Source organism: Microtus ochrogaster, chromosome 4, assembly GCF_000317375.1.
Source record: "Microtus ochrogaster isolate Prairie Vole_2 chromosome 4, MicOch1.0, whole genome shotgun sequence".
Classification (NCBI taxonomy): domain Eukaryota; kingdom Metazoa; phylum Chordata; class Mammalia; order Rodentia; family Cricetidae; genus Microtus; species Microtus ochrogaster.
The window spans coordinates 24,650,829-24,672,860 of record NC_022011.1 but is presented as its reverse complement, the minus strand read 5'-3'; the positions used below and the strand labels follow the sequence as shown (position 1 = coordinate 24,672,860).

The 22,032-nt window shown below is 47.0% G+C and overlaps 1 protein-coding gene across 1 annotated transcript in view; it reads left to right on the top strand.

Moving 5' to 3' along the window:
• Cdyl2 (chromodomain Y like 2) overlaps nt 1-22,032 on the top strand; it is a 181,247-nt gene that overhangs the window by 152,261 nt on the left and 6,954 nt on the right. The window contains exons 3-6 of the mRNA XM_026778658.1: nt 5,905-6,122; nt 10,847-11,019; nt 16,998-17,208; nt 19,060-19,203. Coding sequence (XP_026634459.1) covers nt 5,905-6,122; nt 10,847-11,019; nt 16,998-17,208; nt 19,060-19,203 — 746 coding nt within the window. The remainder of the gene's footprint in view (nt 1-5,904; nt 6,123-10,846; nt 11,020-16,997; nt 17,209-19,059; nt 19,204-22,032) is intronic.

Genomic DNA, 22,032 nt, shown 5'->3' with positions numbered 1-22,032 from the left:
ACAGAGTGTTCCAGGATTCTCTATCTATCTATCTATCTATCTATCTATCTATCTATCTATCTATCTATCTATCTATCTATCTATCTATCTATCTATCCATCATCTATCTATCTATCTATCTATCTATCTATCTATCTATCTATCCATCCATCCATCCATTTATTTTACATGTATTATCTGCATTTTATTCCACAAAAGAAGAAATTATTTGGATATTTTAAAAAACTTATTTTACATGCTAACCACAGTTTCCCCTCCTTCTTCTCTCATTTCTTCCCCCCACCTCCTTTCTTCCCTCCCCATCCACTCCTCAGAAAGGGGTAGGCCTCCCACGGGAGACAACAAAGCCTAGCATATCAAGTTGAGGCAGGACCAAGCTCCTCCCCCCCTGCATCAAGGCTGAGCAAGGCATCCCATCATAGGGAATAGGTTCAACAAAGCCAGATCATGCTCCAAGGACAGAACCTGGTCCCACTGCTAGGGGCCCCACAAACAGACCAAGCTACACTGCTGTCACCCACATGCAGAGGGCCTAGGTCAGTCTGATGCAGGCTTCTTAGCTGTTGGTCTAGATTCCGTGAGTTCCCATGAGCTCGGGTCAGCTGTCTCTGTGGGTTTCCCCATTATGATCTTGACCTCTCCCCCTTTGCATATAATCCCTCTTCTCTTTCTTCAACTGAACTTCCAGAGCTTGGCCCAGTACTTGGCTGTGGATCTCTGCATCTGCTTCCATCAGTTACTGGATGAAGGTTCTTTGATGACAATTAGGGAAGTCATCAATCTGATTACAAGAGAAGGCCAATTCAGGCACCCTCTCCACTATTGCTAGGAGTCTTAGCAGGGGTTATCCTTGTGAATTCCTGGGACATATCTTTGGCACCATGTTTCTCCCTAACCCCACACAAACATGAGGGTTTGGGATGGTTGGGTTGGGGAAGGAGAGGGAGAGCAATGACAGAGATATCTTGATAGAAGGGGCCAGGCCACGTTATTAATAAGAAGCAGGCTGGCCAGCAGGGATGGTTTGCTCTCTTGTGATTGGGTTTTTGGGAAGGTTTGATTAGCTTGCAGTTGGCAGGGAGTGGGCTGGATATTTATTGAAGGAGTGTTTGAATCCATTAGATGTCTTGTGGTAGACTCCTCAATGCTTGGGACCAGTGATAAAATCACTTTTCCCTCATCCTCTTCCCAGTTAAGGGAATTCTCAGTGTAGTGAGTGCAGTCTGCCATTCTTTAGGTTCCCCCATGAGAACACAAAGGTAGCAGAGATGAGATTGTCTTCTCTTTCAATGGTGCGGCTATTGGTAGGTTTCCCATGCTCTAGCAGGTGAATGTACTTTCTGACAGGGCTGAGTGGACTCAGTGGGCCTTTAAAAGCCACAGGGAAGGAAAAAGTGGTAGGGAATATAGGTGAACAGTTAGAGGGGAGGGCATAGCGTGGGACCTGTCAAAACACATTACACGCATGTATGAAATTCTGCTGATTGTTTTACTCTTTTTGCTTTTTTGGGGGTGAGGTGCCACCCAGCTTCCAAATAAATTATACACTGAGACTTTTTACTTATAAATGTCCAGCCTTAGCTTGGCTTGTTTCTTGCTAGCTTTTTAATTTAAACTGTCCCATCTATCTTTTGCCTCTGGGATTTTTCCTTTTCTTATTTCTGTATATTTTACTTTCCCTCTTACTCCATGGCTTGCTAGTCCCTGATGTCCACCTCTCTATTTCTTATTGCTTTTTCCTTTCTCTTTTCAGATTTCTCCTCCTATTTGTTCTCTCTGACTGAAAGCCCCACCTATCCTTTCTCCTGCCTAACTATTGGTCATTCAGCTTCTTATTAGACCAATCAGGTATTTTAGACAGGTAAAATAACACAGCTTCACAGACTTAAACAAATGCAATACATCTCTGCACCATTAAACAAATGTTCCACAGTGTAAACAAATGCAAAACACCTTAAACTAATATTCCACAACAAAACTCTCAAACAATGAGAAAGCAAAAGTAACTTTAAAAGGGAGAGGAGACGAGACGGGGAATGTCGCAGGGTTGTAGGAGGAAATGGAGGGTGGAATAATTGATGGATATGACCATATTTCATTGCATCTGTATATGGCATTCTCAAGAATAAAGATGTTTAAGGAAAATAAAGAGATTTATTTAGAGGAGAAAGAGACGACAAGCCCAAACCATTTACCATAGTGCTGTGCAGCTGTGTCTGTCTGTTGACAGAGCACAGCCATGTATACTCTCTGTGTGTGCTGTCAACAGTGAGAATGGCCATGCACACTCTCTGTGTGTGTCCTGTAGTAGTGAGCATGGCCATGCACACTCTGTGCGTGTGTCTGTTGACAGGGAGCACAGCTGTGCACACTCTCTGTGTGTGCTGTCAACAGTGAGCAAGACCATGCAATCTCAGTGTTCACCAGCGATGCCCCCATCTCATTGCTGTTGTATCTCTTGGATCCACCCTGTGTGCCCTGGCATCTCTTGGATTTTCCCTCTTAGGGAAAAGGCATGATTTGGCTCTTTAGATCTCCTGCCCACTTTTAAGTTGGGTTGTTTGTTTTCTTACTGCAGTTCTGTGTATTTTGAATACAAAATCTCTCTAATATACATTTGGCAAACTGTTTTCATGCTGAGTGTAGCTTGTCTCTCAATTCTCTCAATGATGCCCTCCAGGAAACAGAAATTTCTAATTTTTATAATGATCAGCTTGCCAATTTTTTTATATCAAGGAACCTGATTTTCTTGGTGCCAAATATAGAAATTTATTGTCAAGCCCAGTATCCCTAGAGCTTTGTCTGGTTGCCTTTTAGACATATTACCATTTTGTGTTTAGGTCTGTGATCCATTCTGAGAGAAATTGCATGTGTCTGTGCATGCACATCTCTGGGGGCGGGGGGGAGCGAAGAGAGGGAGAGTTTGTAAGATGTCCTAATTTGGTTTCTCTTGCTGTGATAAACACCATGACTGAAAGGAACTTTGAGAAAAGAGGGTTTATATTTCATCTTATTGGTAACAGCCTATCGTTGAGGGATTTTCGGGCAGGAAAGTGAAGCGGAAACTCCAGAGCATCACCACTTACTGGCTTCCCCAGCTCACTTTCTTATTCAGCCAAGTTCCATCTGCCTAAGGGTGGTACTGCCCACAGTGGACCAGGACTCCTACATCAGTCATCAATCGTGTCAAGACTAAATGTCTCTTAGACCTGACCCCAGGCCAGTCTGTTCTGGGCAATTCTCCAGTGGAGATTTCTTCTTTCCCTGTAACTACAGCTGTGTATCAAGTGCACAGCTAGTCATGGCAGATGTGATGTCTCCAGGTTCATGTTTTCCTTCTGCCAATGGATTACTGTTTGTTTTGGTGGCACTTGTTGGAAAAGGAAGTCTTTTCCCCCACTGAACTGTCATGACACTGTATATGTGAGCATCTGCTTATAGTTCTCTCTTGTGACCCTTGGTCTGTTTCTGTACATTGGATCACTGTGGCTTTTTCTTAAGGCTTTGATGTGGGAGAGAACCCACTCTTCTTATCTTGAAGCATGTTTTTGGCTGTTCTATATCTTTTCCCTTGCTAAGAACAAGTTCAGAGTTAGTTTGACACTGGGCACAAAATAGCTTGCTGGGATTTTGCCTGGGGTTACATTGAACTCATAGATCAATTGGGAAGAGGTGACCTCTTATGTATTTTAAGCATAAATCTGATTCATGAACATGGCAAACTTCTTGTATTAGTTACTTTTTGTCCCTGAGATGAAATTCCATGACCAAAGCCAACTTACAGAAAGAAAAATTTATTTTGGCTCAAGGTTCCAGAGAGAGGAATTGGTAAGGAAGTCATGGCAACAGGCACTGGAGCAGGCCCGATAGATCACATGTCATCAATACAAGAGGCTGAGATAGCCAGCTCAAAGTGGTATGAGGGTATAAATCCTCCAAGCCCACCCTTAGTGGTGTGTGTCCTCCAGCAAGGCCCCATCACCTAACAGTTCCACCTACCCAAACAGTGCCACCAACTGGGGACCAAGTGTTCAAACAGGGAGAAATATCCTCTATATTTATTTATATATAGAGGATATTTCTCCCTGAAGCCATGGTATTTCTCCGTTTTAGTTAGAATTGCTTCAGCGTCTTTTGTCAGGGTTTTGTAGTTTCCTATCTACAGATCCCATACATATTTTTTATTAGAACTGCATATGGTTCATATATGTAGGGTGCCTTTTTTTAAATGTCAAATTCTATTTGTTCATTACCGGTATGTTGGACAGTAATTAGAAGGTGTATTAATTTTGTATCTTGAAGCCTTGCTGAATTTGCTCACTAGTTCCAAGAATGGTTGATTTCTTTGGCCTTCAGTTCTCCAACGCTTTCTACACATACAGACTTGGCAACAGTAAATAGTCTTTTTTTCTCTTCTCCCTCTCTCCTTTTTAATGATTTATTTATTTTTATTTTATGTGCATTGGCATTTTGCCTGTTTGTGTGTCTGTTTGAGGGTGTTGGAGCCCATGGAATTGGAGCTCCAGACAGGTATGAACTGCCATGTGGCTGCTGGGAATTGAACCTGAGTTCCCTAGAAGAGCAGTCAGTGCTTTTAACTACTGAGCCATCTCTCTAGTCCCTCTCTTCCCTCTCAGTGTCTATAACTTTTATTGTCTTTTCTTTTCTTGACTTGTCTTGCTTTTCCTTTTCTTTTCTTTCCTTTTCTTTTCTTCTCTTCATGCACTAGTTAGGTCTTCTAGGATGTGGTTGACCAGGAGAAAGAGTGCCCTTTAGTGACTTTGGGTGTTATTAGGGAGAAATCCAGTTTTTCCCAATTGAAGATGATGTAAGTGGTAGATGTTTTGTTGCTATCCCTGCCAAGGGGGACATGCAGCTCTCTGTGAGATTTTGTCAGATGGTTTTCATGTGTTGATGACTGTAATGTCTCGTTGTTACACTTCCTGTGTGGTTGACTATACCAACTGATTTTCAGATACTGAACCAGCTCCCCTCACCTGTTCACAGCATAGAATTCTCACTGTATTGCATGAAGTAATTAGCTCATATTTCATCAAAGCCTTTAGTTTTTCAGACAGGGTCCCACTATGTAGTCCTAGCTGGTCTGGAACTCACAGATACTGTCCCTGCCTCCCAAGCGCTGGGATTAAAGGCATGTGCCACCATGCCTGACCCTTGTCAAAGACTTTTGTATCCACATTAATGGAATATGGCCAGAGTTGTAAACCCTTTCTTCCCCAAATTGCTTTGGTTATGGTGTCTTTATTAAAGCAATAGAAAGCAAATTAAAGCAATTTCTTTTTAGTGAAGGCAGTCTGTGGTCATTTATGAACACTAATATAGAAGACACAAACATGGGGGAGGAGAGGTGGGAACATGAAGTCTCTGCCTGTTTGGGGCCTCATGATTAGAAGTTAAGCACTGGGCACTCAGATCCCTACTTCTAGCTTCCACATTGAATGGGACAATGTGCCTGTAGTGTTGGAGCATTGTGCTTAGCACGTGGTGCCCGTGGGTACCGGCTGGATCCAGGCCAGTGGCTAGTACTGCTTTTACTAAGGATTCTCTGTCAGTCACATGTGTCCACCAGTGGACAGGACTGCCTCTCTAGGGGTCAGAAGGTTCTTTGTTGTCAAGAATCCTAATATAAGCAGACTGCTCACTGACAGATGTGCTCTGTGCTGGGATCAGGCCCTCAAACCAGTCCTTTGCAAAAAAGTCCCCAGATTATCTTCTGAATTTGAAGATACATCATTTATGTCCTGGACTTTCCCCCTCCAAAGCAGAGCAGAGGGGGGCCTGGGAACCCTAGACTTTTCCGCTGGAAATCCAGGCTTTCCCCAGTTGACTTGTGTGCCTGCATAATGCAGGCCAATTTCTCACTCGCTTTTCTAATTTTGAAAGGCCCTGCTCTGACCAACGGAGGCCTGAACCTGCACAGCCCCGTGAAGAGGAAGCTGGAGACAGAGAAGGATTACGTCTTTGACAAGAGGCTCAGGTACAGTGTCCGCCAGAATGAAAGCAACTGTCGGTTTCGTGACATCGTGGTGCGGAAGGAAGAGGGCTTCACGCACATTCTCCTGTCCAGCCAGACTTCAGATAACAATGCCCTGACACCTGAGGTAAGAGTTTTGGGTAGATGGGTGATTTCAGGCCTCCTCCTTGGCCTTGGAACACCCTGCACTTGCTTGTCCGTAATGTCTATGGAAGCATGGGGAGTTAGCAAGATGTCTGGCCGTGGGCACTCTCTAGGGTAGCAGTTCTCAAATTGTGACCCTTTAATACAGTTCCTCATGCTGTGCTGACCCCCAGCCATAAGATTATTTTCATTGCCACTTCACAATTTTACTACTGTTATGAATCATAATAAACCTGTGTTTTCAGATGGTCTTGGATGACCCCTGTGAAAAAGTCATTCATTCCCCCCAAGGGGCCTTGACACACAGGTTGAGAGCCACCACTCTAGAGGAACTGCTCTTCCAGTCTGGCATTGACAGGGTGGCCTGTATCCTCTGGTACATCTGACACCCTCTGGAATGCCCATGAAGTGGTGGAGGGGTGCCATGTCCTTGAACTTGTGACAGCATGTTTTATATGATTTACATAGCCAATGCCTCTTCTATGGAGTTGTGGGTGTTACAGCCCAGAATGATTGACAGACTGTGAGAGTAGAGCTGGCAGGTGCCTTTGGGGTTTGTGAGGCCGATAGTGTTGCCCCTCCTTTAAGCATGGAGTTTTGCAGAGGGGCGGGCAGCCTCACTTACCATTAGCAGAAGCATCCAGGGGTTCTCTGTAGGTAGGATCTAGAGATGTGTATGTGGGCTCCCTGGTGGGCAACTCCTCACATGCACATATACCTGGAACCCATGTTGTTTTAAGCTCATCATGCTACATCCACACAAGCCCAGTTCTTCCTGCATTTTTTTCCTACTCTACTATATTTTAAAAGCTTTTAAAAGGCGCCTCATTTTCCTTCCATAAATGGAATCATTGTGCCACCTCTCAGTTCATTCTGCCTCATTGGGACAGCTTTGTGTGGTAATGGGTGCCCATTCATCCTGGATGCTACACTGTGTTCCACTAATCTGAGGTACCCGTGGGCCCTACCTACCAAGCCTTGGTTTATGATGGTGGGCATCAGTGAGTCCCTAAAGAAAGATCCCATTGGATCCAAGAGGAGGTGCTGGAGGAGGAATGTTTTAGATTTGGGAGTCTAGCAACCTGCGTTCCAACCCGCCCCCACTTCTGTTGCCATTTCTCTTACCAGGGGAAATTACTCTGCCTGTGCACCCCCTGTTTCTAGAAAAGGCATCACATCTTCCTTGTGAGATTACAAACAACACCGTAGGTGCCCAGGAGTGTCTGGTGCCCAGGCTGGCCTATATAGGCTCTTGCTGTTACTAAGAAGAAGCTGAGGCTGCTTAGGGTCACCAGCCAGTCCATCTTGCTTGTTAGTGAACAGCCTGGAAGGAACCCTTTCATGGTGGCCATTGAATTTCTTCTCTTAGCTATACGTGTGGCATTGGGTGAGTTGACAATACAAGGGAAAAATCCACTCATGACCAGATGCCTTGACTCAGTTCCGAGATCAGAAAGATGATGTTTGTCTTGTTAGCACCAGAGTGGGAACAAGGCCCTCTGGAACAAGGCTTCGCCATTCAAAGCTTGTCCACTTTCCTTCTCAGTGAGGGGCCGGTGCCTGCCTCCAGCCTTTGGTTCTTCCAGTGCTCATGGCCTCAACCAGCACCACCACCAGCAGCCATAGCATTTGAAGCTTAGCTTCCTTTCTGTTGTCCTGACTAAATACTTAAACCCAAAACAATTTAGTGGAAGAAAAGGGGATATTTCATCTTACACTTCTGGGTTTGTCATTGAGAGAACTCAGGGCCGGAGCTCAAGGCAGGAGCCTGAAAGCGGAAACCACGGAAGATGCTGCTTTTTGGCCTTCTCGGCTTGCTCTCTGGCTCACAGCTGGCTGGCTTTCTTATATGGCCCAGAACCACTCACCTTAGGAATGATGCTGCCCACAGTGTGCTGTGTCCTCCCACATCATGACAGTTCCCCTGTCAGTCATGCCCACAGCTGATTTAGACAATTCATCTACTGAGCCTTCTCCTCTCAGATGACTCTATGCTGGGTCAAGTTGGCAACCGATGCTAACAGGGACAACACACAGGAACAGGCTAGCCGCACAGGTGTGTCTCCCACACCCTGTTGTCACATCTGGCCATTCGGACTTCCTTCAAAGCTTGTCTCTTTTCTCTCTGTCTGCTGTGCATCTGTTTCACTCACACTGAGTTTCTTCTAGTTTATCTGTGTTTTTCTTTCTGAATACACTTTTCCTCTGCTTGAGGTCCATGCCTTTGTCGTCATGTTCTCTGAGAGTCTTAGAATGATAAACTCCCTTGTGCTGAAAAGACCCAGGTTTTAGCTTTGCCTTTGAATGGCCAGTTATATTGGTGAAGAATTTGTTCTATAGATGTTTCTCTCAGCACGTTGAACACTAGATCCCATTACCTCCCACTAGTGCTTGCTAATCTTCTTTAGAACTATCCTCTGGTCAAGGGTTCATTTTTGAGGTAAGCTTTCTTTTGCTTCTGTATACTTAAAGATTTACCTTTGCTTTGCATTGGCCTTTTGTGTTGTCTTGAATTCAGGCATGTATTAAACAGACTTAAAGCATTTCCCCCAAGATGCTCTGGTCCTGATCCCAGAACCTAAGATGATGCTAACTTACATGCCTGGGCATTAAGGTTTCTGGAGGAATGAAGGCTGCTCCTCAGCTGACTTTGAGAGGAAGGGATTATTTTGGAAAGAAAGGTCTCCATGGTCTTGGCAACGTCACAGGGTCTAAGGTGCAGAGGAGGAAGAGAGAAGAGTCCACGTCAGAGAGAGGCAGAGGGAGCAGTGAGTAGACCTGTCTGGCCATCACTGCCTTGGAAGGTAGAGAGTGGGGCCAGGAGCTAGGGAATGTGCAGGAAGCGTGTTCTCCCTCACGGTGTCCAGGTTGGAATATGGTTCACTACGTACATTCTCAGACTCTGCCCATTCTCTGTGACATCTGAAAATGGCTCCTTCAGCACCTCTTGGCTTGCATTTACTGTTACCCTCTTAGTGTGTTTTCTGTCTGTTTCTCTGATCTGGGAACAGGGAAACTTCTCCAGATCTTCCAGTTTGCTTATTCTCCCTCCAGCTCTGTTTAGTCTGTTAATCTAGGCAGCAATCATGACTTTGCTGTCCATGTGATACGTTCTCTTCCCCTAAGCCCTTTCATTTCATTCTCTCTGAGTCGTCATTGTTTCTCTGTCCCTTTCCCCCTCCTTGGCTATTTTAGACATATTTTAAACAGTTCTAGTCTCTTAGAGTAGTATTACTTAACGTTGCTGTGTCCCTCCCATCTGTATGTCTGTTCATATTTCTCAAATGCTTTGTGTCTTTTTGTTGGGAGCTCATCTGCAGCGCAGATTATTTCCCTGTGATGTGGTCCTGTGGCTTAGGTGTCAGTCTCTCTCAAAAGCACTGCTGTGTTCATTTTTATGAGATGCTCCAGAAATGCTGCCAGCTTGTATCCAGTTTCCATATCAATCAATACATCAATTTTTAAAAGATAGTGCTTTGTATTTTCATACACGCACGCACGCGCGCACATGTCTAGGTGTGGTTTTGTGCACATGACTGTAGTATCCTCCAGTATACTCCTGGAGCTTGGTGTTAAGCAGTCAGGAGACTCCTGATGTGGCCTCAGGAACCCAACTGGGGCACGTTGCAAGAACAATGCACGCTCTTAACTGCCGAGCCGTCTCCACAGTCCCTCCTCTTTTAATTTGAAGACTTCTCTTTCATGTGGTATTACACCTCAGAACTTTGTGTTGGGGTTTTAAGTTCTCATGGGAGATTTTACCTACAGAAGTAGTTCAAGCTGCTCGTTCTGACTAGGATGTGGAGGACATGTGGTGGAGAGACCGAAGGGGCTCGACTAGTTAGTTTTAGATGACAATGCAGGTTTCCTGACCAGGAAGTCATCCTGAATGCCCGGGTTCCCAAGAGAAATTGTGTAGGCAGCGTGGACATGATTCACAACAGGGCTAATAAGGGGCATGAGTCAGTGGGGAAGCCACAGGTGTGACAGTGACCAACGGTCATGTCATGGCTCTATTTTGAATGTCTATACCAGGCACTGTGGTAGCCTCAAGAATACAGCGGGGGCTAAGAAAGACAGCATTCTGATCATTGTTCAAACCATGGTCTAACTGGGGCAACAAGTGAAGTTTCCCCTGTGGTGCATGAAGGGGAGAACAAGGTGCTCTTAATTCCGAATTTGCTCTCCCTGCCAGGATGTGACCTCCCGGGCACCCTGCCATTTATTCCTTACCTGGAAAGAATTCTAGACATTAAGACCAGCAAATCCCCAATCTTGTGGGTAATACATGACAGACCATGAGCTTGGCCGTGTTGCAAATACTAAAACTTGCTAAACGTGGCCACCAGTAACCCCTTGTGCAAGGGTCTAGGGAGATCGAACAAGAGAAGAAAATGTAATTGAAGCATCTAGAGGCTAAACTCACCAAAGCTGTACAGAGGACAGTTTCCCCACACTTTGTAAGGGCTTCAACCAGCAAACCCTAGAAGTGGTCTGCAGAGGTTCACAGGGACTGACCAAGTCCATGCCGGGCTCCCAGGTCTGGACTAGTGACCCCTAACCTCCGAGTTGATCCTTCTGCTTACACTGTGCGTGGTGCCGGAAAGCTTTGGTTTGATCGAGTTTCTTTCCTGGGTCTGGCCAGTGTTTTCATTCAGCAGAGGCTCTCGGATATTCAGAGCTCTGCACACTCACCTCTGTCCACAGATCATGAAGGAGGTCCGGCGAGCGCTGTGCAACGCGGCCACAGACGACAGCAAGCTGCTGCTGCTCAGTGCAGTGGGCAGCGTGTTCTGCAGCGGCCTGGACTATTCCTACCTGATCGGCCGGCTGTCCAGTGACCGGAGGAAGGAGAGCACTCGCATCGCAGAAGCCATCAGGTGAGTTCAGCTTCTCTTTGGGATCCTGCCAGCGATGAGCAGATTTAGCAAATGGAAGACGAGCTGTTCAGTTAAACTTAAATTTCAGACAATGTGGGATTTTAATTTTAGTGTAAGGTACATCCTTGACAACATTTAGGACACCAGGCCATGCCTTTATCTTACAGTTATTTTTGATTTATCTGAAATTTGATTCTTTTTCAATGCCAGGGATCAAACTCAGGGCCTTGTACATGTTGGGCACATGCTCTGTCATTCAGTTTAATTTCTGTCTTTGAGCTGTGGACCTAAGCTGGGCAGCCTGTGTTTTGTCCATGGCCCCAATGGCATGCTTTGCCCTCTGGGCTGCATTCTACTTCCTACCCCCAAACCCTTTTTTTTGTTGTTTAAGAAAAACACACTTTTATTTTCTCATTAAGGCCTGCGTTGGCGATGCCATGAAGCATTCTGCTCCTGCTTTTGTTCTGCTGGTGGGGTGTTTGGTTGTGTCGGCATTCCTCTGTCCTTGACCCGATGTGAATCAAGTATAGGAAGAGGGTGGAGCACTTAGGGCTGTCGAACATTGGTAGATATTGTGGGTAGGGCTGTCGTGCATTGTGTGGGTGGGAATATTGCCCCCTCTCAAAGTCTGTGGGCGTCTCAATGGTGACCCACAGGGGCAACTATTAGTAACCTTTTCAGGATGCAGGATAATTATCTCCCCATTTATTTATATGTTGTTCATTTTCTGTGTGTGCACATGTATATATGTTTGGGTGTCTGTGTGTGCATGTGGAGGCCAGGGGTCAACCTCAAATGTTATTCCACAGGCAATGTCCCATTGTTGTTTACAACAGGGTTGCTCACTGGCCTGGTACTTGCCAAGTAGGGTAAGCGGGCTGGCCAGCGAGTCCCAGGCTGCTTGTCGGTATCTCCCCAGCTGGATGCCATCAAGCAATATGTTAACCCATGGGGTCTGAGCATCAAGTTCGGGTCTTCATGCTTGCAAAGATAGCACTTTCCCTCCTGAGCTGTCTGCCTAGCCCATCGTAATTATTTATAACAAAAGCAAATGAATGAACCCTCCAGCCAGGTCATTCTGCTGCTTAACAGCTGTCACTTAGTGAGTCACTCCAGGAAAGACCTACATGCTGGTGTGCCTTGCTCAGGGAAACAGAGAGGAGCCACAGCCTTAAGACCAGGAACATTTTGCTCCATGTGGGGTCTTGGATCTCAGGCTGCACACTGGAGAGTCTTCAGGGTCTCCAGCCTCACTGACCTGTGGTTGAAACACAGCAGAGGATTCCCATATCCTCACCAGGGATTTGGGAAGATGCGGGCTGTAGCATGAAGATGCTTCCTTGTGTGGATTCCAGGTCCAATTTTGAGTGAAGTGTTGCTCAGGAATGCCTGTGTGCTTCCTCATGCAGAATCCTCCCTAGGAAGGGACTGTGAAGTCGGGACCCAGTTCCTAAAGAGGAACTGTGGTGTTGATGTCACTCCCCGTTTCCAGGGTGCAATTGAGCCCTGGCCATGGCCTGGCAGTTTGTGCTCTACTTGATCTCGGCTGCATCTTCTTACTGCTGGCTTTGCATGAGTTGAAGGATCAGCAAAGTCACTAGAGTGATTCCCTCTTCATAGACGGGGCCACCAGAGTACACCCCAGGGACCAAAGAGCCTTGCTCACGGTCTGCACCTGGTTTATTAATCTCGGTGGAGGTGCTTGTGGGATTTCCAGCCCAGGGAAATCTTTAAGATATGGCTCAGGCTCCCATTCATGCAGGCAAAGCTAATTAGCACTTAACCCTCTTGTCGTCCCCCCCCACACACACACAAATACAGAAACTTCCTAATCTATTCAGCCTCTGAAGGTAAATTAATTTGGAAACAGAGTCTTAATGTAATGGAGTTCAGAGTCCTGAGATCCTAGATTCGAATGGGCTCTAAATATCATGAGCGCTGCCCTTGAGATTGAAAAAGGCGATGGCGTGCAGCTTAGGCATGAAAATAGAGAAAAGAGATGTGACGTCAAGACAAGAAACCGGAGTGAGGCAGAGCACCCAAGAAAGCTGACAGAATCAACAGGTGGATGAGGTCTGGCTCCTGCCTCAGGGCTCCAGAGGGGACCAACACGTGGACTTTGGATTTCTTGTCTCCAGGATACTACAGAATACATTTCTGTTGTCTTGAGCCATAGTTTGTGGTCACTGTCCTAGCGGTACTCAGAATTCCCCATCTTCCTGGATTCTCTTCTCAGGCTTGGTCCATCCCATCCCTCATCATAGCATCCTTAGAGCCATCTCTCTGGACAGGTGATTAGCAATGTCTGCTGGGTGAGGACTGTGAACCGTTGCCTCTGACAGCTTCTAGTAAGGTATTGCTCAGTATTAGGCTTAGTGGAATGAAGTCCAGCCAGGTCACTAGACTAAAGGACTTGTATCTGAGTCACTGTGGGAGGGGACCTGAACAGGGAATCCCTATGTCATGGTATATTCTTACAGGTTTTCACGACTCACCTCTTGATGAGAGTAGCATTTCTCTGGCCTGGCCCTGTCTTTATGGTTTAGCTCTTTTAAAGCTGAGGGTCAAGAACATTTCTGCTCATCATCTATCTGCCTATCCCCCTGACCTGCTGGGGTCATAAGAATGACAGTCCATTCTCTCTAGAGTCTTGAAGACCAAGTCAAGAGAGAGATTTTAGGGTCAGATTGAGATGTAAACATTGGCCGTAACGAAGCTGGAGCAGAAATGTGGCCAGAGTCTGGGCCTTTCACTCACTTTCCTGGCTGAGCAAGCTAAAGAACCCCAGTGATGAAAGTGTCAGAGCCACCTCTGGAAACATGCAGACTGTGGAGATGTGTACCTTGTCAGGGGGATGGTGCGCACAAACAGAACAGAGGGACTTCTTTAAGAGGCCATGGAGGGAGAAGAATTTGCTAATTTATGGTCTGGAAGAGGCAGACCTAGGAGAGAGAAAGGAGGTATCCTTTGCATCCCTGATTCTCAGACCATGATTCTCAGCGTGGAGAGAAAGGAGGGAGGGAGCATTTCCAAAGCTCAGATGCCCCTCAAGAAGGCCTGAGAAATCTTCTGTAGTAGGGTTGCATCTCCAAGGTCACTCATGGTTTCTTCAGGTGGCCAGGGCAGAGAACACCTAACTTGGGTCAGCCAGGAAGTTTCTCCCTGGTGTGGACTGATAAACCCAGAGAAAAACGTATTATTACCCACAAGAGACGAGGCGGTTGGAAAAGAGTGGGGTAAGGATCAAGATGTCAGAAGGAGGGTAGGCAGTGGCACAGATGACATGTGTGTCCTTGGGGCAAAGAGAGACCAGGGCCAATCATCACACCTGGAGGACACTCCCGCTTCCTCAACTTGGGATTGTTCCCTTGCAACCCATGTTTCACATGCATGACCAGGCAGCAATGCACTGTTCATAGAGTCTTCTGTGGTCTTCCAGAGAGGGTACCTGAGCAAATTGTACTGTTGGGTGTTTGCTTCATGCAGGAGCCCCATCTCTACTCCTGTGGATTCCCCAGGTGCATTAATAAATCCATGAGCACACCCGTCTCTTATGAAAGTACCCTTTTCATAATCCACCAGGGATGAGCTAGCCTTTGAACCTAGAGCCATCCCTGATCTCCTTGTTTCCTCCAGGCATCCCTGGCCATGGTTTCCTAGGGGACCACCTGGTCTAAGCAATACTCCCGCACCCTCTTCTACTTTTGTAAAGAAGACACACGCATGTAGGGATGGTGATCCATTTCCTTCATGCAGATGTCAGATGAGGGGGCTAGCAGATGTGGCAAGAGCTCAGAGTGTTCATCAACCTGCATTAGGACCACCCTGAGGGACAGGCAGCCTCACCTGTGCTGTCTGCAGGAGACACAATGACACATGCACCATAGTGTCTGGGAAGGGTCACACCTCCCTCTGCATTGGCTAGCAGTGCAGCCTCAGAGACACGGCTCCTCTCACTAAGCCTATAGATTTATCTAGAAAATGGGAGTCATCTGCATTCCAGTTCTAGCCTCTCTCATGGGTTGTTAGAATGGAAGATGCTCATATACAACCCACGTGGGGTACTCATGGGACACATCAAGTGCTTAGAATAGCTGTTAACAGTTGCTACCTTTGTGGGATAGAGAGGTAGCTCAGTCGGTAAAGTGTTTGCCATACACTCAGAACCCATATTTAAAAAAAAGCATGGTGTGATGATATGTGTGTACTTGGGTCGGGGTGGGGCAGAGACTGGTAGATCCCTAGAGCTTGCTGGCCAGCTAGCCTAGCCTACTTGATGAATTCCAGGCCAGTGTGACCATAGAGTATACTACTAGAGATCCCTCTGTGACCTTAGGACAGTTGCCATGTGTGTCTCTGGTGCTCACAGACCCTGGAATGCCTGACATGGCTCTGGCTGTCCTGATTCTGGTTAAAGGGAAGGGGCACCTGGGTCTCAAGGGAAATGGCAGTTGCTCCAGGTGAAACAAAGACATCCCCGGTGGTAGCATTTTGCTTGAGTCTCCTCTGAGCGAGTAGAATTGACCACAGACCACCATGAATCCGATGAGAGCTATATGCAGAAACACAGGCCTGATTGTAGCAGTCTGATCCATTATTCCTCATGTGCTGGGCATGTGCTATAATTCTCATTTAACTCTATGGTTACCTAGCATTGGCCTTCCCATTTTATAGAGCAGAAAGTCTGTTAGTGACAAACAGGGTTGAGATTTGACCTCAAAATGGTCTCCTTTGATCTTCTATGCCACATCGGGCAACATTTGCCTGGTCAGGCTCTAGGCACAGGGCTTTGGCTGAGCACAGGGATGTGCAAAGGGCCAGAGTCAGTCTCAGGGTATTGGGCACTGAAGAAAATAGAGAGTGGCCCTCTGAGCCCAGCCCTGCCACTGAAGGGCAATCAGATATCTGATCGGCAGGTCTGTAATGCAATATCCTGTTTGCTGTTCGGCATCTGCATCCGTGGGGCCCCTGAAGTAGAGATCTTATACCTGAGGTGAGAGGAAAAGGATGGGAGGGTCCCATATGGTGCATTTATATAAGGGGAAAGAAACTGGAGCAGCTGGTGATGGAAGGCCAGGGCTGTGTGCGCTTCAAACCCATCACTTTCTCCAGGGTTCCTCCTAGCCTTGCACAGAGCAGAAGTCTCTGGGTGTTGAAATGGAACCTGGAAGGGGTGAATGTTTCAGTAGCTTCCCGAATTGTTGTCATGTGAGATATGACAGCATCAGCAATGCCTACCCAAGGCCCACAACATGGAGGCTCACTTAATAGTCACAGACTCCTTGTAGCTGAGAGCATCTAACAGATGTATGGCTGTGTATCAGGAGGGCTGTGCTGATGTCCTCAGTATCTTCAGATAAGCACCATAGAGCCAACCTTGATGACTCTGGTATCCCTGCAGGTAATTCAGAGCTAGACCATCCCAGGATTGAAAAAAATCATAGGTGTCCCTAGGCCCCACCCACGTCCACGCTCTGAAGCTTGAATCCCATCTTCAGCATCACTCAAAGTGATCATCCAGCTAAAGCCAGAATTCCTCTAGTGAAGGAATTACATCTTGGTCAGTGATGTTAGAACATTTGCTCTCCCTGGAGATGGACTTGCCCTTGATGGGTACTTCTGAAGGACACCTCCCCTTTGGCTCTTGTTTAGAACTGCAATTTAGCTTATCTTTAAGTATACAACCTTGTCAGTATTTAGGATGCCTTTAGAATTTACTGCCCAGGCACAGTAAATGGGAGGTGAAGAGAACTGAGAGCTTATCAGGCACAGCTAGGCCACCAGGGTGCTTAGCCACACCATTCCTCCCTCCTGATAATCTGACAGTCCCATGGGTCTGCATGTAGGCTGTGTGGCCTCTGGCTGGCCTTCGCTTGCTTCTTAGGACCAGGAATTGTGTCACAGCACCTGAGAGAGTCAGAGGTATCCCTAAGCCAGCAAATGCAAGCCATGAGTTACAGAGGCTCTTCTTTCTCCAGAGACTTCGTGAAAGCCTTTATCCAGTTTAAGAAGCCCATCGTGGTAGCCATCAATGGGCCAGCATTGGGCCTAGGAGCATCCATTCTACCCCTCTGTGACATCGTATGGGCCAGTGAGAAGGCCTGGTTTCAGACACCATATGCTACTATCCGCCTCACACCTGCTGGCTGTTCCTCCTACACCTTCCCCCAGATTCTGGGTGTGGCACTGGTAAGCCTCCTGTTTCCTACGTAAATCCTCAAATATGGGATGCATGGGCCTGGGTCTTAGCAGGACCCTTTTACTGGGGTTAGAATATGGCAGTGTCCTAGGGGTGAAAGTCTGGTATCCGTTAGGCCTGAGGAACCTGTTCTGGTACCCTTTGCTGTCCCGGAATTGCTGTGACTGAAGCCAGGCTGATCTTATGCCAGACCAACATGTCTTCAAGCTATTGGAGTCTGATGGATAGCTGAGCCGAGATGACGATGATGATGTCATCTACTGTGTGCCCAGCACCATGCACAGCGTCCCCTTTCTTCCTATGAGACTCTGGTGATGCTGTGTCTTTGGGGGAGCTGAGTGCTGTAGCAAACAGTCACAATTCTCAGAGTCTGAGCAACAGCTGCCCCCTCTCTCTCTAGAACAGTCTGGCAAATGTGCAAATACAGTCCACATTAGTCAGATAGCTTCTGTCCAGCAGATCTTTCCCTTCCCAATGATGTAGAAACTATTGGAGGTGCCTGGGAGGCCCCATGTATTCAGAGGCCTATGCGCCCCATGTCTACCACAGTGTAGGTACAGGCAAGGTACATCCTTGTTCTTAGCCAGACGCTATTTTTTTTTTTACTAGCTTCTTTTGAGGACATGGAAGATGCCCATTCTGTTCCCAGTGAGCTCATGTTTCTAAGCCCGTCCTGATGTAGGCATCACTTCTTGAATGGGGTAGGCCAACGGGTGGGACATAGAAGTCATTTGGATTCAGGCACTGTCCCATGTCTCAGGTGGCTCTCAGCCTCACTGGTTGTGACACAGAGCTGGGAGGTGAGCACTTTGTCATTGACATCAGCCACAGGCTCCCACTCATCTAAGTTTCTCCCCAGAAAGTCCCTCGTTGTTACAGCCATGAACAAGAGGCCGTGGTTAAACTGTCTGGGCGCATCTCTGCCTTCCCAACCTCAGTCTTTTTTTTATACCTCTAGACTGAAGGCTTTGTGGTTCCTTTTGTTCTCGTCTCAGTGACGGAGAGTGAGGGTCCCTTCAAGTGTACATTTTACTTCCAGTAACCTAAACGATCTGCCGAGTGTCCCATTTCATAAAGGTTCACCGCTTTCCTCAAAGAGTCAAGCCAAGGACCAATCCTTAAACACTTACGCCCCTATAGCAGCGTGTATGACAGCCACACATGTCAAAGCAGAGAAAACCATGTCACTTTGAGGCGTGGGATGCAGAGGCAGCCCAGCCAAGATGGGAGTGTTCCATCACTCACCACTGCATAGTGTCTGTGCCCCAAGCCACTGGATGCTCTTGCTCTACCTTGGTGGTCTCATCTTTGGGTCCCTAATGCTGTAGAGAGTTTTGATTGACTTAACTTTTTAAAGCTTAGTGATTTTTCTGAGGTTTTTACTCTCTCTCACTCCATCTTCTTCTCATCCCTCTCTGTCTTCATCCCTTCCTTCTCCCTTCAGAATTAATCAATCTCTCTTTTGAGAGGATGAACTTGACTCACTGTTCTAGTTATAAAGTGTTAGCCTGTAGGTAGATCACCCCCTCCTTCCTAGACTAGGGCCAGGCTGTCAGCAATGAAAGGAACCTCAAAGGCTGTGCAAACCCACCCAGGGGTCGATGACTGGAGGGGAGTACTTTTGGGTTCACAGAGCTTCGCTAGATCCGTTGGCTTCTCTTGACACTTTAATGAGAGCAATGGCAGATGTTTGTAAACATTCCACACTGTGTATCCGACCCTAGGTTGTGACTCCTGCCTCAGGGAGCAGAGAGGCGCTCATGCCCAGCTGTTCCAGGCTTCCCTAAGGGACAGGGGCAGAGCTCTGTGCCCTCAGCTTTCTCCTGCTTTTCTTCTTCCAGGCCAATGAAATGCTGTTCTGCGGGCGAAAACTCACTGCCCAGGAGGCGTGCAGCCGGGGCCTTGTCTCACAGGTCTTCTGGCCCACGACCTTCAGCCAGGAGGTCATGCTGCGGGTGAAGGAGATGGCATCCTGCAGTGCGGTGGTGAGTCCCCATGTCGCTCATGTACCCACCTTGTGAGTGGACCATTGTGTGTACGTGCGTGCAGGTGGAGTCCTGAGACCCATGCAGAGTCTCTTCCCATGTCATCTCTCCCTTAATTTTTTTGAGACAAGCTCTCTCACCAAACCCAAAGCTTGCCAATTTGGCTAGACGGTGACCAGTAAGCACCTCCTGTCTCCACATCCCCACTTCTAGGATTGTTAAGTGTGTACTACTATACCCAGCATTTTACATGGGTTCTGGGGGAGTCAGTCTCAGGTCCTCATGTGACAACTGAGCCCTTCCCATAGTTCCCCAGAGAACCTGCAGAATCGGTGAGAGGTTTTCTGCAGTGTGGGATATACTGCCTCTGGGTACAGAATGTCAAAATTATTAGAGGAAGATGTCCAGGATATTGTATATTCTTATCCACACCCCATTGAAAGAGGCTCACGGGAGAGATTTATAGTTGATAAGCAAGCATTGTATTAAGAGAAAGCCTTGAACACCCCCAAAGGCACCAAGCTAAAGTCTCACAAAGGGAAGGCCCAGGGCACTACAGGTCAAGGGACAGAGACCAGTGCGTGTTGCCACTGTTTTATTTCTTTGGTCCAGCCTAGTGTCTGACACATCTGGTCGTTCTTCGACTCCAGGGATGCACTAAAGAAGTGGTGAACCACACCTCCACGGAGGTGCAAGGTTTTAGTTAAACGTTGGTTTTGATTTCGTGATGAAGACTCTGAGCATAGGAGGGAACTCAAGCCTCAAGGCCGGTTCCCGAGAGGGACATGATGCCAAAGGATAAGGTCTACACTCTTGTCCTTAAGAAACGGAGTGCTGGGCTGGGTCTATGAGCCACATCCCTGCATCCCATGCCTTCTGCTCCCACAAGCATCCCACCCACATATCCAGCTGACATGGGCATCTACTCAGCCTCTTCTTGTTAGCTGTTTATTTATTGGACACCTGCTGCATCTGCTCACTCTCACACTAGTGCCGCTCATGACGGTTGTGGTGATCTCCATATCGGAATATGGATCACGTGCCTTACTGGTTTTATGTGAATTCTCTTTGAACTGGTGACTGGCATTATTTTTTTTTACCCCTTTTCCTGAGATTCTCCCCCTTTCAGCTCTGAAAGAATCTCATCAAGAAACCTTACACTCCCAAGTAAAAGGGGCATGCTTAATCACCTGAGGGCCAGCTTCCCAGAGAGGTGAGGGAGAGCTCAAGCAGCAGAAACAGCAAGGGTTTGGGAGGCAGGAGGCAGGAAAGCAGGAAGGTCATATGTGTCTCAGTGTTGACTGTGGCCAGTTTGCCCAGAGGATGCAGGAGGCAGGCATGAGCTGCAGTGGGGTGTGGGCCACACTCTGGGCAAGGGGAGGCCCCCAGATGAAGTATCTGTTTGAAAGGATACCTGAGGGGACATTAGGAGACACCCACACAGAAGACACCTCTACAGCAGCACTGCAGAGGAGCCAGGAACTTTAGGTGACTTCCTGAGAAAAGACTGTGTGGCAAAGTGAAGCCTGCAGCCTCTAGAAGGTGGTGTTATCAGGAGAAAAAGATTCCAGGATGAGAGGCGCTCAGGGTTCCTTCCGCCATTCTAGAGTGTAAGGTCCTTCCAGACAGCTGGCACCTGGGGGTTTGCCCCTGGCTTTGTCTGTTTCAAAGTGCTTAGAGCAGTGAGAACCTAAGCCTTGACCCTTGTGGAGGCAACATCGTGGTCTGGGGATTGGCCTGATTGAGATGCCTTGTACCGCTGTTGAATGATCCCACCCTGGGCCATGTTACCTTCTCAAGGGCCTTTATCTACAATGGGGGTAAGATGTGAACTACCTGCAATTGAGAGACGTGAGATTGGAAAAAAAATATTTCATGGAGCCTGGTCATCATGGTGTGGTTATTAATACTACCATTAATATTATTGCTCAGTACTGCAATTGCCACTCATTACTCTAGAGTTAGTGTGATTGTTGTCATTGCTCCTCATTCCTGTCTTACTGTAACATTGCTGCTTGGTCCTATATGTATTATGTTGATTACTATGATTATTATTGATCATTACTACAACTATTACTACGCTTGTTGAAAATTATTTCTACAGTTTATGCCATTATTATTCACTGCCATGACTATTGCAACCATTATTATGGCTATAGTTCTTGTTACCCAATACTGCAATGTTACCCAATACTACTATTGTTGCTACTGCGCCTAACAGAGGCATGGCTGGCCAGTGCATCTCACAGATACTTTGTCAACCATCCCCTCATTCTCTGTTCACAGTGACCCTTGGGTTGGGTGTTCTTTTCCCTGACAGGTTTTTCAAATGACTCCATTCATGACATGGGGTGGGGTCAAAACAATGCTTTGTGAACTTTGTCAGAAACTCATAGAAAAACACAGTTCCATGGGTACAGTGCTTGCTGTGCATGCATGGAGACCTGTGACTGATATTCCAGAAACTATATGTGTATGTACATGTATGTGTAGTATGTGTATATGTAGTGTATGTATATGTATGTATATACAGGTGCACCGGTGCTGGGGAGGCAAAGAAAGGCAGATTCTTGATCTCATCATCTTGACAGTCTCCCCAGTCTGCACACACTAAATCCAGTGAGAGGTTCTGTCATAAAATAAGTGAAGACCAGTTGAGGAAGATGGTTATCTAAGGCCTTCTCATATATCCACACCACAGCACATACCACACACACACACACACACACACACACACACAGAGAGAGAGAGAGAGAGAGAGAGACAGAGACAGAGAGAGAGAGAGACACAGAGAGAGAGAGAGAGAGAGAGAGAGAGAGAGAGAGAGAA